Source organism: Pecten maximus, chromosome 5 (genome assembly GCF_902652985.1).
Source record: "Pecten maximus chromosome 5, xPecMax1.1, whole genome shotgun sequence".
NCBI classification, from domain to species: domain Eukaryota; kingdom Metazoa; phylum Mollusca; class Bivalvia; order Pectinida; family Pectinidae; genus Pecten; species Pecten maximus.
In genome coordinates this window covers 19011554-19027470 of record NC_047019.1, presented here as the reverse complement: position 1 = coordinate 19027470, position 15917 = coordinate 19011554, and the positions used below count along the sequence as shown (strand labels likewise).

Below are 15917 nucleotides of genomic sequence, written 5' to 3'. Positions count from 1 at the left end.
AACAAGATATGCACGTAGGATGTCCCGACACTTTAACACTTGCCCTCAACCTCTAGGTTGCGAGACCGAAACGCACGTGGGGCAGTTGCCTGGTAGTGACTGTTGGCCGGAGGTTTTTCGCCGGGTACTCCGGCTTTCCTCCAAAACCTAACACATCCTCAAATGACCCTGGTGGTTATTAGTACATTACACAAAATAAACCAACCAAACCAAACTCATTTTCAGCTAAATTGACTGAAACCCAACGGAAACATGATGTATCTTGTTTAAACAAACACCATAGTGTCCATAGTTGAACTCGAACATGCGACTCTCCAATTGCGTATTTTTGCTATACCGACCACCACAACCCCGAGGTCAACAGTAATTTGATACACTTAACATTACACTAGACGTTTTTATCTTCTATATGTTTTATATATCCAGAAATTCATTGCATATAAAACAGCTAAAGTAGCATTACAGTATTCATGAAAAAAAACTGTATGTTTCACAAAAATCAATTGCGTCTTTATTACAAAAATACGTTTTGATGAATATCTAATATCAATGATTATATATGACACATGTATTGATTACGTTGACTGGAGTTTATATTTTTCAATATCGCTGTATAAGATAACTTTACCAAGATACCATTACATACCTCCAATATTAGTTTATGTATGAAGATTTGACCCCAATCGTGATATCGACATGTTTATTTTAACACAATCCCAAATTATAATAAAGTTCATTTCCGCTTGATACACAACAGCCCACACATTGTTTGTATACCTGTCACCTTTGTCCCGGTCTCTTTGATACTCTGATAGCTCTATTAGGATAGAAGGTAACGGAGCTATACAAACATAACTTGTAATATATAAAGTATACAAACTACGTCAGCCAGAATTGTAGCATGTGAAATCAAGGTCTGGACACGGCACAAATCAAAATTTACCCCCCTTCCTTTCTGTAATCTACCGCTTATTGTATTAATATGTAATGCTTTAAACGTTTATACTATATTTTGGTTATATAAATATATACTTTTGAACATTCTATCATATAGAATATGAATGTGTATTTTATTTTGCAGTTGTAATATGTCCACTGCTTAGTCTATCATTGGGCATTTTATGTGGAATTCTATATAAAACAATGACTAAATAATTATTTCTAAGGAGGAAGATCAAGTACCATTGATAGACAAGTAACATTCTGTCAGGTACTAATATGACATTATACGGGTTAAACGTATGTGAACTTACTTTGTGATTTCCTAAGTGATATTGTTAAGAACGTTTGCATACACCAACACCTTTTTCCTAATATGTATGATTATCTATTGTCCGATTAGAAATTTTAAATTACTGTTAAGACCACGAAAATTAAACCATTGAATATTGCTTTCATTCTTTTGAATTTGAAAAACGTACTCACAAATTGAAGATTATATAATCTGCTCAAGAATTATAATACCAATGCCATACATACACATATAAATAATGACTTAATGACATGTTCACTGAAAGACGACTTTCCTTGTGTTGACGTTGTGTTGTGCGAGTAAATCCAGATCTACACGTTCAAGATGAGATATGTCAACATGCATAATATCCTCCCTTAGTGGGATGTGTACCATAGAAGTTGGTATGTGACTTTCCTGTGAGTTCAGCATAGCCAGAAACATATTCACCCGGCTATCAATCTTCCGTCGGTTCTCCGTTTCCGTCGTTGACAAAATCTCTGCTGCGTTCTTTAATGTTAAATTCTTCACTTCTCTTTTTATTAAAGATTTTGAAAATCTTAATTCTCTTTTGAATCCTCCCTTCGGTGTTGATAATTTCTTCAATCGATCTATATCCACCTTTTTGTCTGCCTTTAGAAGAAACTTAAGTTCTTGTTGAACACGCAGCTGAAACTTTTCGTCAATTTCTTGCTTGGTTACCTCATTAACATAACTTCCTTCCGGTGTAGTATCACCATATATCTGTGTTGATAAACTCTCGTTATTTCCAGCTGCCGTGGATCTCTTAAGTAACTTTGATTTTCCTTTCTTCCGTGTTTGCTTAGCCTTATTCGGAACGCTTTTTAGGGGTAAAACAAAACCTGACGGGTGCGTGATTCCTGGAATAACAAAACAGGGTGCGTTTTGTTTTCTGGACATGCATGTACTACATGATAGACTACAGACTGGCCTGTGGCAATCTTTGATACGAGGTGGTTCGAGAGCATCATACAAATCACCGTTCCTTTGTTGGATGTTCCAAGGATTGTACCGAGTATTCAAACGTAGAAACTCTTGTATCCGTTCTTGTTCTTCATCGACGCTTTCAATGTCACAGTCCTTGTCTGTGCCATCAGTGAAAACAGACAATTTTGTATGTCCTCTTGGAAGTTCATTCACAGACAGATATTTTGAAGATGCACCTTCTGATTTAGTCCGTCTTGTCGTGTGTGGGGGAGGTGTGTTGCTTTGAACTCCATTTACGGTCAAAGCCCGTGGTCGATGGAGTCGGTTTGCTTGGGGTGCAAGAGTTTCGTACGTCATAGATCGAATTGTGTCGTTATTGATGGCTTCGTTTATTTCGTAAATGACAGATCCTCTTGGCCGCAGTGAGAACGATTTTTCTGACCGCTGAAGGAGTCGATCCGGTACATCATACGGTATGATCGATAGGTGACTGCTTGGAGGGACAGACGCTGTGGATGCAATGCCCTCTTCGCTATGCCCAGTCGACAATCGAACATCCTTTAAAAATAATCGCGTTCCTCGAATATCACGTTCGGCTGCGTGTCTTTCGTATGACCGATCCATAGACAGACAAGTAATCATCTTTTTTAATTTAATATCCTCAGCCACATTTTTCTTCATGGCAAACATTTCATTGCCTGACCATAAACCGCTGGTTGCTGATCGTCGCATGTACGTCATGGTCCTAGTATGTGTTGTGCGTAAATGCCTCTTGCTTCTAATTTACTGTTTTATACAAATACATTCTGGTACCAAAATTCTCATCATAACAATATACTGAGAAAACGTTTAAAGTTTGAAAAGCGACTGTTTATATATAATCATTCTGAAAATTTAGTTGAAATTCAGTGTTAGCACATTTAGTTTATGTAACATGGGAAAGCGGAAATGTTGTTTGACTACTAAACAGGCTCTATTTTATTTCGTTGTGTTATACGTCATGCTAAACGGTTGATATGTATGCCTTGCACACATAATATTATCCAACGGAAATTAGAAATCTGTGAACGGTTTGATGTGTTTATGTTTCATAGGCAGGTGTACAGTATTCTACCACTGAGACTGTATGTCACATGTGAAAACTTCATTATTCTTTCGAATTTCCCCTTAACCGACAAACGTATATTTACAAGATATGAATGAGTTTTGATGACACATAAAGTTCAACTTCCGCCAAAAACAAAAGCTGTTTGTCGTGACGTGTTTGGTTATACATGTTAGCTATTCAGTTCTACTTTTAAAAACCTCCTTGCGTGATAGAAGTATAAACTATTGGTTTTCAAAACCAAATATGTATGTCATTGTGGGTTTTATTGTCCAGACTCAACAAAACCTACTTCAGTAGTCAAGTCTATAAGTATACACTCAAAGTTATACTGTGAAAAACACATTCAAACTATATTAAAATAATGTTAAGCACAGTTAAAACAAATGATAAAATTGCACTTACTTGGCGAATTTCGTCGTTATCCTGCATGTCACCAACGGTTCAGAATGTTTTCACGTTATATTTACAGAATCAAAAAGACATTGATTATATAATATTGTTAATTCTTCCAATCCAGTCATCCCCTTCTATATTCTAGCGTTCGTTATAGCAGATTTTAAAAGCCCTTATTTAGCCTCATTTTGGCCTACAGTTTGACGAGTCTGAAGTAAAACATTTGCATGACGCAGTTTTATACAAGAAATCGACATATACTGCATCTGTTATTAATTTTAGATTTAAAAATGATACTTACTTTTGTGCATCCATTTCACTGTTTAGAAATCAAATACTACGTATATACAAATCATTCAAAATCAATAGTAAAACACCTTTATAAACAAAAGTCATGTATCATGCATATCAATTAATTAATAATTTTCACTATTTTTACACATTAGACATCACTTGAGAAGGATTAACAATTATATTTGTTACGTTACACTGACGTTTGATTTCACCTGTGTAACTATATATTTTACAACTACACATAGTTTTTGTTGTTAAGGGGTGACAACCGTACCACAAACGACAATCGGTATGTAACGATAACATATCAGTGTAAAATCTTACTATACACAAATTGTTTTCGCTTATCGTCCGCAGTGGTCTTAGTTTAAAGTGTCATTTAAAGCATTATAACCACTTATTACTAGGATGTCGGCAGTGCCATTCTTTTGTATTTCACTAAAGATGTCGTAATTGCAGTATTTTTGAAGTTCACTAAGGATGCCGGCTATTAAGTTATATAGTAGTTCATTGGGAATATCGCCTATGATGCTCTATTGTAGGCCACTAAGGATGTCATCTGGGAGGTAACCTTTGAGACATTCAATGCTGTAATCCCAAAGAGCTGCTTGGTAGGATTTGTTCCTGTGAATACAACAAAAGACATTAGTATTTGCTACAAACATTTGCTGCTCATATATCTTAAAATTATACAATATACCCAAACTTATAGGATTTAGTGCAGACATATTCTCTTTTACATTTCATTATTTCTATTCATAACCGTCATCATCTTACATGTGGGTTGTATAATCTGTGTCACAATAAAATTCGTAAGAGATTATCATCACAAATCATTTCTCACCTAGCAGCTGATGCTGGAGTTGTTGGTTTAGAGTCGGAGAAGTATACATCCCGGACACCCGCCAGTTCCGGATTTATACCCGCGTTAAGTGACGTCCATGCTCCTTCAAATGGACTCTTTGACGCTCCTTTATAAAGCAAACCATTATAATGATAGATTCTAATACAAATAAATTGTAATGCACACTGTTTTATTATCAGGACTCAAAGCGGAGATATATTTAAATGTTAACCTTGGTTTGAATGATACATATTTCGTTTTACTAATGTGAGCTAATAATGCAAATTGTAGTCTACAGCAATAGCGTAACATGTAAATATGTGTATTGTTCAACATTACGTTATTCAAAATGTTTTTCAAATTATCTGAAAGTTATTTTCTATTTCTCTCTCTTCTTTTTTTTTTACATTAATCGTAAATAATAAAATAATAAAAACGTCATCAAATAAATAAGCAAAGATAATATAACGTTTTGAACAAATACACATTTGATTTTGTCAAAAGGGCGACGAGAACTACTAGACTTTGGACCGTCAACAAACAGCTCTTGGTTAAAGAGTTGGCTCAGACTGTATAGAAACAGCTTTTGGTTTAAGAGTTTGTTCATTTTGACGACTAGGATTGAATGTGTAGACTTAGACAAAGTTCACTAAGTCTTACCAACGGTTTCTAGCATTGAAATAACATATTTCATCATTCCCCTCTTGAATGTAGTTAGAAGCTCTGTTCTCACAGTTCCTGGATGTAGGGAGAATACAGTCACATTAGTATCCTTGAGGACCTCATTCAGCCGATACATCTGCATAATCTTAACAAAACAGTCGCTTATTAAAACATTTGGTCTCCAAAAATGAATGATTTGTGTCTTGTTTGCATGGGATAAGAAGCGTTACATTAAAATAAATAATAGTTTAATAATATCATGAGTCGAGTCAAATAGAATTTACGAAAGAAAAAGATTTTGTCAGCAGAATATTACGCTTTAGCTAATGATTTATACAATAAAGTAATTTAGGAAAATGTCCAAACTACGGTGACACTGACAGATACTCACTGACTAGCTACATCTGAACACGGTAAAATGAAGACCCGGGTTAGGGTTAGGACTTGTTTTGCTTATGCGTGTCATGTTGTGTTTCTATCCTGCACTCATGCTGCATACCACATAATCGATCCCGGTCACATTGTTCTAACAAGATATCTCAGAGGGATCTTTGCGTTTGGTTTGGTTTATTTTGTTTAACGTCCTATTAACAGCTAAGGATCTTTGCGTTTACCATTGAATGATCGTTATCGGCCATATAGAAAGCTGATCTTTTCTGTAATTTTCCCTCTTAATCATTTGATAACACGGGAAACCTACATATGAAGTCTATATAGATAAATCGATAACAAATTTCAACTTTTAAAATCTAAGATGTCTACCTATTGGCAATCTTTATTTCAAGATCTGGCTCAAAATGGAATAGACGCAACAACGGATGAAGGGTAATCTACTCAAGTTTGAGAAATATCCTTTCGTAATTTTCGTAAAGAAATAGCTAAAACAAACTTCCATTGTAAAAATCCAAGATGGCCTCCTTTTTGCCATTTTCTTTCTTCTGGTTAGTACCAAAACTAAATGGACACGACTACGAACCAAAGACAACATACATATAACATTGCACTTCTCAAGAAATAGTGATAACAAATTCCCATAGTCAAAATCCAAGATGGGCGTCTGTCATCAGTCATATTATTTTCCAGGTCAGTTCCAAAATCAAAAGGGCATAACTCAGGACCAGCGGAAACGTATACATGCTATGTATGTTTGTACGTTGTATGATTCCGCTCTTCTCACGTAATAGCGATAACAAACTTGAATTGTCAAAATCCAAGATGGTTGTCCGTCAGCCACATCGTTTTTCTGTAATCAAACGGGTACAACTAAGGACTGATAACAAGAATCGTCGGCGGACGAAGGACGAACGGATAACATCGACGCAGGTCAATTTAGCAGACCACCATCTAATGATAGCGGGATAAAAAGAGAAGTCAAATGTTAAGCAGTAATTACTGATTTTATAGATTTGGTTTGTATCCTCTAGGGAACAGGACACCAAGACATTTCTCACAGCGGTGAACGGTCAGATAAAGCCAATAAGTGATTCAGTGTCAGGGTAAGCTAAAGAAGAATTAAATAAAGAAGAGAGAAAAATGCTGTCAGATTAACAACTTTTACCTTTAGGACAGAAGCTATCACGTACCTGACACAGTTTTGAATTTTGGTATAATTTGTCTGATTTGCATTCTGGCTCGGAGTACTTCTTTAATTCAACATCCACAGGATCGAAGTGAGCAAATAGGTGGCCTATGCTTGATACGAGTATAATTCTGCAGTCTGGACCAGAAGCTTTCATCAACGGAAGTAAATGAGACACCAGCAAGAACTGACTCAAATAATTCACCTGCATGGCATAAAAAGGATATGGTTAATTACTTAATATTGCTTTTGAGAGAAAATTTAGGCAAATAATGCTACAAAGTTGGGGTCCGATTTCTTTCAAACTTCGAAGTATTTTATTACAAGCGGTATCATTACTATAAATATTTTCTTTGCCAAAGCTATTGTATCAAGGCAAAACAGGCCCATAACTCACTCCTTTTACCATATCTCTAATGTATGCGACAAGACATCTTGTTTTTATTGTTAACAAACCGGTATATCAAGTTTATAATTATAAAAGATACTACTGTATATTCTTTATCTCGCATCAGGTTGACTGCTAATATATTTATAAGTTAAAAAGTCAACATTTTTTAATGTAAAAATTATTGATTTGGATTCGTCCCCTGTATTCAGCATGTTACGTACCTGGAGTTCGTTTTAAACAGGTTAAAATTGCGGACAACATAACATGGTGAACGGAGATGACAGTCAAAAAACAGTAATGTTGATATTGTGTAGAAAAAAATCCGGAAATAAAAGATTTTGTTGAAAAAAATGTAAATTGAAAAAGGGTCACTTTCTGGCATGCACAGCATAAAATAAGAATTACAGGCTTACTTGGTTATTCAAAATCAAAATGGGGGGTGGGGGGGGGGGGGGGGGGGGGGGGGGGGGGGGGGGGATAATACATGTTTTGGTGAAGCAACTACTACATATAATATAATACTATATAGTTTGAAACACATCGGACAGTGGAGGTTTTCTATGCGTTATTTAACATAAGCTTGAACCATACCGTTTGATAATATTGAAAAAACTTTGAAAGTAAACATGTACAACAAAACTGCCAGTCAATGCACAGAATTCATTCATAGTATATATATAGTAAAATTATAAACACTCCTATTAGATCCGCAGACACTTAACAATTTTGCTACCTCAGTAGGTCAACAGGTATATACATGTCTACATCAAAATATAGTTAATCATTTGATTTTGATACAAATGGAATAAATGTAGGATACATAGTAAACAATATGTTTATACGTAGTAAATTATTTATGCATTGAAGCAAAATGGTGATGACGGGATGCAAGTTCATTTCCTTTTTGACAAGATACGTTTTGTTTGTTTGTTTGTTTGTTTGTATCCAACAGACATGCTAACCTGAAATATCTGTTCATGGCCGTCTTCTGTGTACGCTGGAAAACAAAAAGCAGTCATGTCCAAAGTCAACATTTGTACAGTATCATATCATCCACCCACACTGCAGTTTTATATATATTTACGATAAATTTTAGAAATATGAATTATTACGTATTTCTTTAGTCGTAACTTGTCTAATGCGGTTCAATTCTATGCTTAAAAGTAAACTCTGTAATACTGTAGGCCACTAAACAGGGGCTCTGGTTAAGAATATTAACACTTATGTAACGTGATTTTAAAACTATCCAATAAATCAAGAGTTTGTACGGCTCCTTTTCTGCATTGTTGTTTTGGCCGAATTCGATATTCCTGATTACTCTCGGTTCTCTTGATGTGACCATTACATTACTAAAATCTGACATAACGTTAAACGGTGGGTGTTGTCTTTGAAGCATTCTCATTATCCCAAAGCGTATTCTTTATATGTACATTGTATGTTTACCTGTTATGTTCATGTAAAAAATAAAATTATTCAACAATCTACATCGTACTTACATAGCTTGTCTTGTTGTCCAATCCCAGCGTTACAGAATAACTTGTGAAGTTTCCTTCCCGACGATTTGTACGCCTCTACGAAACTTATCACTGATTTTAATGAATTACAGTCTAGAGACATGAATTCAACATTCAATTGATCGTAGTCAACTATCCCGGTCGTCTTCTTTTCTTTTTCTTCCTCGAATTCTTTGTTCATTTGCTCAATTGCCTAAAGAAAAAACATGGAAAATAAAGCTAGATTCAAACTTCATCTTAATATTATAATGCTACTCTATATATTTTAATAAAACATATCAGTATACTATTTTGTGGAATCAGTTAACAAATAATAAAAAGAATTTTAAAAATATCTATTGTCTTTTTATCACATTTTTGCCTTGCTGTGACACAAATTTTCTCTTGATAAATATCAGCGAAATTATGAATGAAATCAACGACATTGATGTTGTTGACGTTTTGATACAGATATGATTATTAGACAGGTGGAACACTTATTAAATTTTTAAATAAAGCACACAATTTAAGGCTAGAATATATATATATCCTATATATATATCTATATATATATATGTGTGTGTATAGCTTTTACATATCCTATGAAAAAGCTATATGAGAATGTAATTTGATTCTACAATTCAAGATGTTTGTGTGAAATTTGATATAACTCTAAAACTCTAAAAAGTATATTAAACCATTTTACCGAAATGCTTTGGGGTTTTTATGTTTGTTTGTTTTTTGTTTTTTTACCAATATTATAAAGGGGTTTCTGATGCATTTTCTTTGCAAAAATCATTAAAAAGAATCGTTACAATTTTGTGGCATGATACAATGTCTATAGACGAAGCCAGGTTAACGCAAGCAAACAAAATACAGGGACATGGGAAATAACTCGTACAGAAAACCAACAGTTGCATTATATAAGATAGGTCAAACCACAGGTCCTAGCCTCGTCTGTCAATACACCCAATATATAATCAAGGTCAATAACTCGATCGGCATAGATAACCCACCTAATTTCAGGAAAATTGTAATTGTAGACAAACCATCGAAGATGTGCCGCTGGTAATGATCTCAATCGACAAACAAATGTCCCCCCTTTAATTTGGTATATAATTCACTATATATATAGTCATAGAACTATCACTAGACGTCACAAAACATCGAAAATTAGTCAGATTTTATTTAGTCGGACACTCATCTGTCCAGCGAATAACACGAAATGTCCCTAGAGAGTAGCTTCAACAGTACCGCATGTCAACACTCCAGTCTCTAAACGATGAAACTTAGGCAGGAAACAAACTTACTTGCACATGTGTTCCTATCTAAAAATTACCCTGTTGCTCGCCTCTGGCTTTTGTTGATAACGCATCGCTGATTTTATGCCTGAAGCCGCCATGTTTTCCGCTGTGTGAGAAGTTGTTATCTCAACGCTGATTGGTTCGTTATTTTCAGGTAATTCGACCTTCACATTCGCTAATTCTCTCGAAACTCTCGGGGTTTTTCATATCACAATCGCTAAACGGAAATCGTATCCGAATTATAACAACAAACAAGCAGAAGCAGAGCAGCATGTGCGATTTGTATTTCCCATCACTCTACAGGTTTATCAACTTCAGATACGAAATAATTTGTCATAAATCATGACTTTGTATATGTAAAGTACAAAATGTTAGCATCCTTACAGTGGAAAAGGTAAGATGCATCGTAAAAACACCTTTTAGTAGCACGGTGCATCTACTGTCCGTGATCTAAATACAATGTATATAGATTTGTACTTTGACATGCACACTGTTCTCAAAAATGAATTTAAAACAGAAGGAAGCCTATGATATTGCCATCGCAGGCCACAATTTATACATAGGTGGATCAGCGGGAACTGGCAAGTCCTTTCTGATTTCAGAAATAGAAAACGGACTCCGTAAAGCAGACAAAAGTGTTCATATCACGTGTACAACAGGGATAGCTTGTGCAAATTTTAGCAATGCGATGACAATTCACAGATGGGCTGGCATAGATGACGGTCGATATTCATCCAAAGAAATTGCTACATTGATCAAGGAAACCCCCAAACACAGAGACACTTTAGAACGATTGATGAAGGCTGACACACTAATAATAGATGAAATAAGCATGCTTTCAGATAAGCTTTTTCAGCAACTGGAGGAAGTATGCAGTCTGAAAAATCCAGATGTTATCTTTGGTGGTATACAACTTATACTCTGTGGCGATTTCAGACAACTCCCACCTGTTCCTAATGTACAATACAATGATGAAGGTAACTTCTGCTTTCAGTCAGAACTATTTCAAACTGCTGTTCCTCATCGTGTTATATTATGTGACATAATCAGGCAACAAGACCAGACCCTTATTAAAGCCATCCAAGAGGTCAGTGAAGGGGTTGAACTGACAGAAGAATCATTAACCCTTATTAACTCTATGGAGAGGCCATTACCAACAGGGCCTCCTTCTGTTAAGTTGTTTGCTACTAATAACCTTGTGGATGACTATAACAGAAGGCGTATTTTGAACTGGAGGGGAGAGTTGATTGAGTACTCTGCAGTTGATACTGGGGATAAAAAACATCTCTCAAAGATACTGGCTCCACAAAAACTTTGGTTGAAGGAAGGTTGTCCAGTTGTGCTCCTTCGCAATTTTTCCAAAGTTCTTTACAATGGATTGCAGGGATATATTGTTTCACTGGGGAAAGATGGACCTGTAGTGGACTTCGGATCATTAGGTGTACATAGGATAACAAAAATTAAGTTCACAGGTAAATATAAGATGCTTAAAGTTGAGATGTCAAATGAAATTCATATGATCTTGATAACAGTTATTCATATATACTAAAACACTTGTATACATGGGTTTTAATTTGATGATAGAATGATCATAATTGCTTAATTATTAATAATTAATCATTACAAAATAATGTATGTTATCATGTATATATAGATTATCCATAATTAAATAACTACTCAGTTATTCTGTTTTACTTATAAATAGCCCAATCTATTTACACACAATCTGTCAATACAACAATGCCCAAGTTCTATTGAATCTAGTTTGGGAAACAAATATTACTGAAAGCCCAAATGTATTGATGACACAGTTCACAGTACTTATAATGATTACAATGTACATACATTATAATGATATTGATTACACATACATTGCATGTATTTATGTTCATTTAGTATTTAGTCCTGTCATTGGAAAGAATGTGGCAGAAAGGATGCAGTACCCATTGAAGCTTGCCTTTGCCCTGAGTATCCACAAGGCCCAAGGAATGACTCTGGATAGGTTTTATATGTTCTAAAGAAAAGGAAAAAAAAGTGATCTCATTTCATTTCAAAATATTTTATATCAAGTAATTCGTGTTTATACAATTAAATAAAGTTATATAAATAAATGGATTAGACAACAGGCTAAGCCTATAGTGGTCCTTTCCAAGAAATCTGGTTATCTGATTGTTGTAAAAGAGAAGAAACAATGAGAAATAGAAAGAGATGTATTATATAGTATTGCAATACACAAGAAAGATTAAATGCAGAAGGATGTAATTGATCTATATTAGGAGAAGTTTTTAATTAGAATAAAACGTAGAAAGGATAAAGAAGAAGATAAAGAAAAGGATTTCGAAGTAATAATAAAGAGAGTTCAATCAGATATAAGGAGAAAATATTACATACATACAAACAAACATGCATATATACAAACATATGTACATACATACATTCACAAAGGCTCATATTCATTCACAACATTCACAAAGGCTCATATTCATTCACACATGTATACTTATTGCTTACATATATATACATATAAATAAACATATGTAGGCATGTATTACATAACAATGCTAATTTTTTTTTTTCTGTAACTAATTTTTTTATTTTTACATCATAAATCTTGTAGTTTTCTTTAAGTACTCACTTGAATGAAATAGAATAATTTGATTACATATCTTGCAGACTATTTTCTAGTTGTGTTTATATTTGGTATTATGGTCCCCATGAGGGAATAGACTATCTCCTCTTTTTCATGAGTCTAACTAAAAGATGCGGTCCTCCGACAGATCTTGTTTTCAATTTTAAGTTCAGATAAAATTAAACTGCTGAACCATAAAACATGCTGTGCTATTATCAAATAAATAACACCAGTTAATTACTAAAAATTTAAAATATACATAAAAAATCACTATGATAGCTATGGCCTGTCATAGGTCTAAACAATTCCCATCGGCCCTTTAATTAAGTTTGCTATTAAGTATTAAGTAACATAGTAATGATGCATCTATGTGTAATCAATCAAAGACATATAGTCATAAATTTTTTTTCTGTAATATAGTTTTTAACTCATGATTAATATCTGAAAATTCTTAACTGTCTCATGCCTATGATATAATGGTTTCCATAAATAATTAAGAATTACCAAGTGACAACTGCCATCCTTAAAGTTCGTCTGCTAAAAAAATTCCGCTAAATAACACCATTCGAAAAGTCCGCCAATTACACTGTTCGGATACGATTTCTGTTTAGCGATTGTGATATGAAAAACCCCGAGAGTTTCGAGAGAATTAGCGAATGTGAAGGTCGAATTACCTGAAAATAACGAACCAATCAGCGTTGAGATAACAACTTCTCACACAGCGGAAAACATGGCGGCTTCAGGCATAAAATCAGCGATGCGTTATCAACAAAAGCCAGAGGCGAGCAACAGGGTAATTTTTAGATAGGAACACATGTGCAAGTAAGTTTGTTTCCTGCCTAAGTTTCATCGTTTAGAGACTGGAGTGTTGACATGCGGTACTGTTGAAGCTACTCTCTAGGGACATTTCGTGTTATTCGCTGGACAGATGAGTGTCCGACTAAATAAAATCTGACTAATTTTCGATGTTTTGTGACGTCTAGTGATAGTTCTATGACTATATATATAGTGAATTATATACCAAATTAAAGGGGGGACATTTGTTTGTCGATTGAGATCATTACCAGCGACACATCTTCGATGGTTTGTCTACAATTACAATTTTCCTGAAATTAGGTGGGTTATCTATGCCGATCGAGTTATTGACCTTGATTATATATTGGGTGTATTGACAGACGAGGCTAGGACCTGTGGGTCAAACAATACGAAATACAGTACAAGACCAACGAAAAATCTCTTCATTTTACACTGATCTGAGCAAACTTGATACCCTTCCACTTGTTTTTAGTGTAAATGATTAGTGTTTCGTCCAACAAACATATCGGTAACTGATGGTGGCATCACCTGTTTAGCTCTCTCCTCTGATCTACAAGCAATGATCACAGTTCCACCCATCATAGCTAACCACTTAGCAGTATGGTAGCCTACACCTGCAAGTAAATGGAAAACATTGTTGGCTCAATAAATGTCATTCAAAACACAACTGGTAAGAAGATAAGTCATAAGTTTTGTCAAAAATAACAGTGTCCCAGTAGACACAGTTACAAGATATGCAGAACATTATATTTTCGAATGCCTTCAATAACCCGATTTGAAAACAATTATCATTAATTAACCAGCAGCGGTTTCCTGATACTCAAATTTCTATATTTTGTGACATGTATATACATATAGCACTATCGAATCTCTAGCTCAGTAGCTTCACAAGTTATGATCACTGTTCACTCGAATAGGCGAATCGTGCTAACAATCTACAGAAATTATCCAACAAATAGGAAAGTAAGTTTACGATCATCGCAATGGAGAGCGAGGTACATCATTTTTGCATTATATGCGTGCAGAGAGAAACTATTAACTATATGTAGCGTATTTTAGTGACAATCAACAATGAAATTTAGGCAGTGCCATACTTAAAAATACCTGTGTTTCCTCCAGTAACCACGGAAATGTTATCTTTGGGAATGGACACCCGAGGGAAGGATGGAGTAGATCCCATTTTGTAAATATCGTTCTATCTAATCCGAGTACTGTGTCAATCAATATCTAGCGTACGGCAGTTTTGTTTACGACAAGAGTTCACGATATAGAAAACTAGTTATTTGTTATTACCTCTGTATTACTATACTTGTCACGCGTTTAAATCATCCGGTCGTTGAGCATTGTTATCGTTGGTGTACAATGTCCGAGAGCAATTCTGCCGAAAATTGTCATAAACGCGAATGTACACAAATGGCTGTTGTTTTCTTATCTAGGTCATTGTTGGCTATTTTTAGATTTAAAATATTGTGTTACTATTTTTAACACAAATATAAAATCATAGCAGTTTGGGGATATATAATTTTTTATATCCTGATTGTTTTTCTTTGGGTCTTAAAGCGTTTGTTTTTACTATAAACAGATTTGCTATCATAAAGACGCACACATGGGTAATATAAAATGTTGACATAATACAGAGCGAGACATATCGAGTTACCGCTACTGTATACAAATGTACGTGTCAATGATAGTACAAAAGACACACAAACAGGTTGCGATACAAATTCACCAGCTGTGGTTACCACCTTAAACCTAAAGGGATGGTTCAAAAGACCTTCAAGGGAAGGTACAAAAGACACACAATTTAGGTATTACCCTTTAAAAACAAACCGAGTAAGATCAAGAATTACACTGCATTATACAGCTGTTTTGTCCTTCTAGGACCTAAAGTGATCATATGAGGACACCAAAAAACTCGAACTGTCGCCAGGATGGCTGACTAATACCCCCGCAATCTGCATGAGTCAATGGTGAATTGTAACTATTAATTAGAGGCTAACTAAGATAACCCAGTAATATAGTGACCAGTTGTCATAGCAACTATACTTTTGAGAAAAAGAAAGTGGCATGCACATCTACACATGGTCCTCTGAATTTGTGTGAAGTTTCATTGAAATCGGCCTTTTGGTTTAGGAGGAGTTGTCCGGACAAACTTAAAGTTATGGTTTTATCAGAAAACCTGTTTATAGTGACCAGTTGCCATAGCAACAATAATTTTGAGAAA

The 15917-nt window shown here is 34.8% G+C and overlaps 2 protein-coding genes across 2 annotated transcripts; one reads left to right on the top strand and one right to left on the bottom strand.

Moving 5' to 3' along the window:
• Window positions 1-4042: 4042 nt before the first annotated feature.
• Window positions 4043-15073, bottom strand: LOC117327423 (WW domain-containing oxidoreductase-like). The gene is made up of 8 exons (XM_033884385.1): window positions 14798-15073; window positions 14222-14307; window positions 8948-9158; window positions 8414-8448; window positions 7065-7265; window positions 5479-5626; window positions 4819-4945; window positions 4043-4598 (listed from the first exon to the last, which is right to left on the bottom strand). Exons 1-8 carry the CDS (start codon window positions 14871-14873, stop codon window positions 4508-4510), a joined length of 975 nt encoding a protein of 324 aa, XP_033740276.1. The 5' UTR covers window positions 14874-15073; the 3' UTR covers window positions 4043-4507.
• LOC117327424 (ATP-dependent DNA helicase PIF1-like) lies at window positions 10823-12266 on the top strand. The gene is made up of 2 exons (XM_033884387.1): window positions 10823-11720; window positions 12145-12266. The coding sequence occupies exons 1-2, from the start codon at window positions 10937-10939 to the stop codon at window positions 12264-12266; spliced, it is 906 nt and encodes a 301-aa protein (XP_033740278.1). The 5' UTR covers window positions 10823-10936.
• Window positions 15074-15917: the final 844 nt, after the last annotated feature.

Coding starts and splice junctions, on each gene's coding strand:
- LOC117327424 (XM_033884387.1), top strand. CDS start 10,937: ATGACAATTCACAGATGGGCTGGCATAGATGACGGTCGATATTCATCC. Junction 11,721..12,144: donor AACAAAAATTAAGTTCACAG/GTAAATATAAGA, acceptor ATGTTCATTTAG/TATTTAGTCCTGTCATTGGA.
- LOC117327423 (XM_033884385.1), bottom strand. CDS start 14,873: ATGGGATCTACTCCATCCTTCCCTCGGGTGTCCATTCCCAAAGATAAC. Junction 7,266..8,413: donor GCCATGAACAGATATTTCAG/GTTAGCATGTCT, acceptor TATGCCATGCAG/GTGAATTATTTGAGTCAGTT. Junction 5,627..7,064: donor AAAATTCAAAACTGTGTCAG/GTACGTGATAGC, acceptor TGTTTTGTTAAG/ATTATGCAGATGTATCGGCT.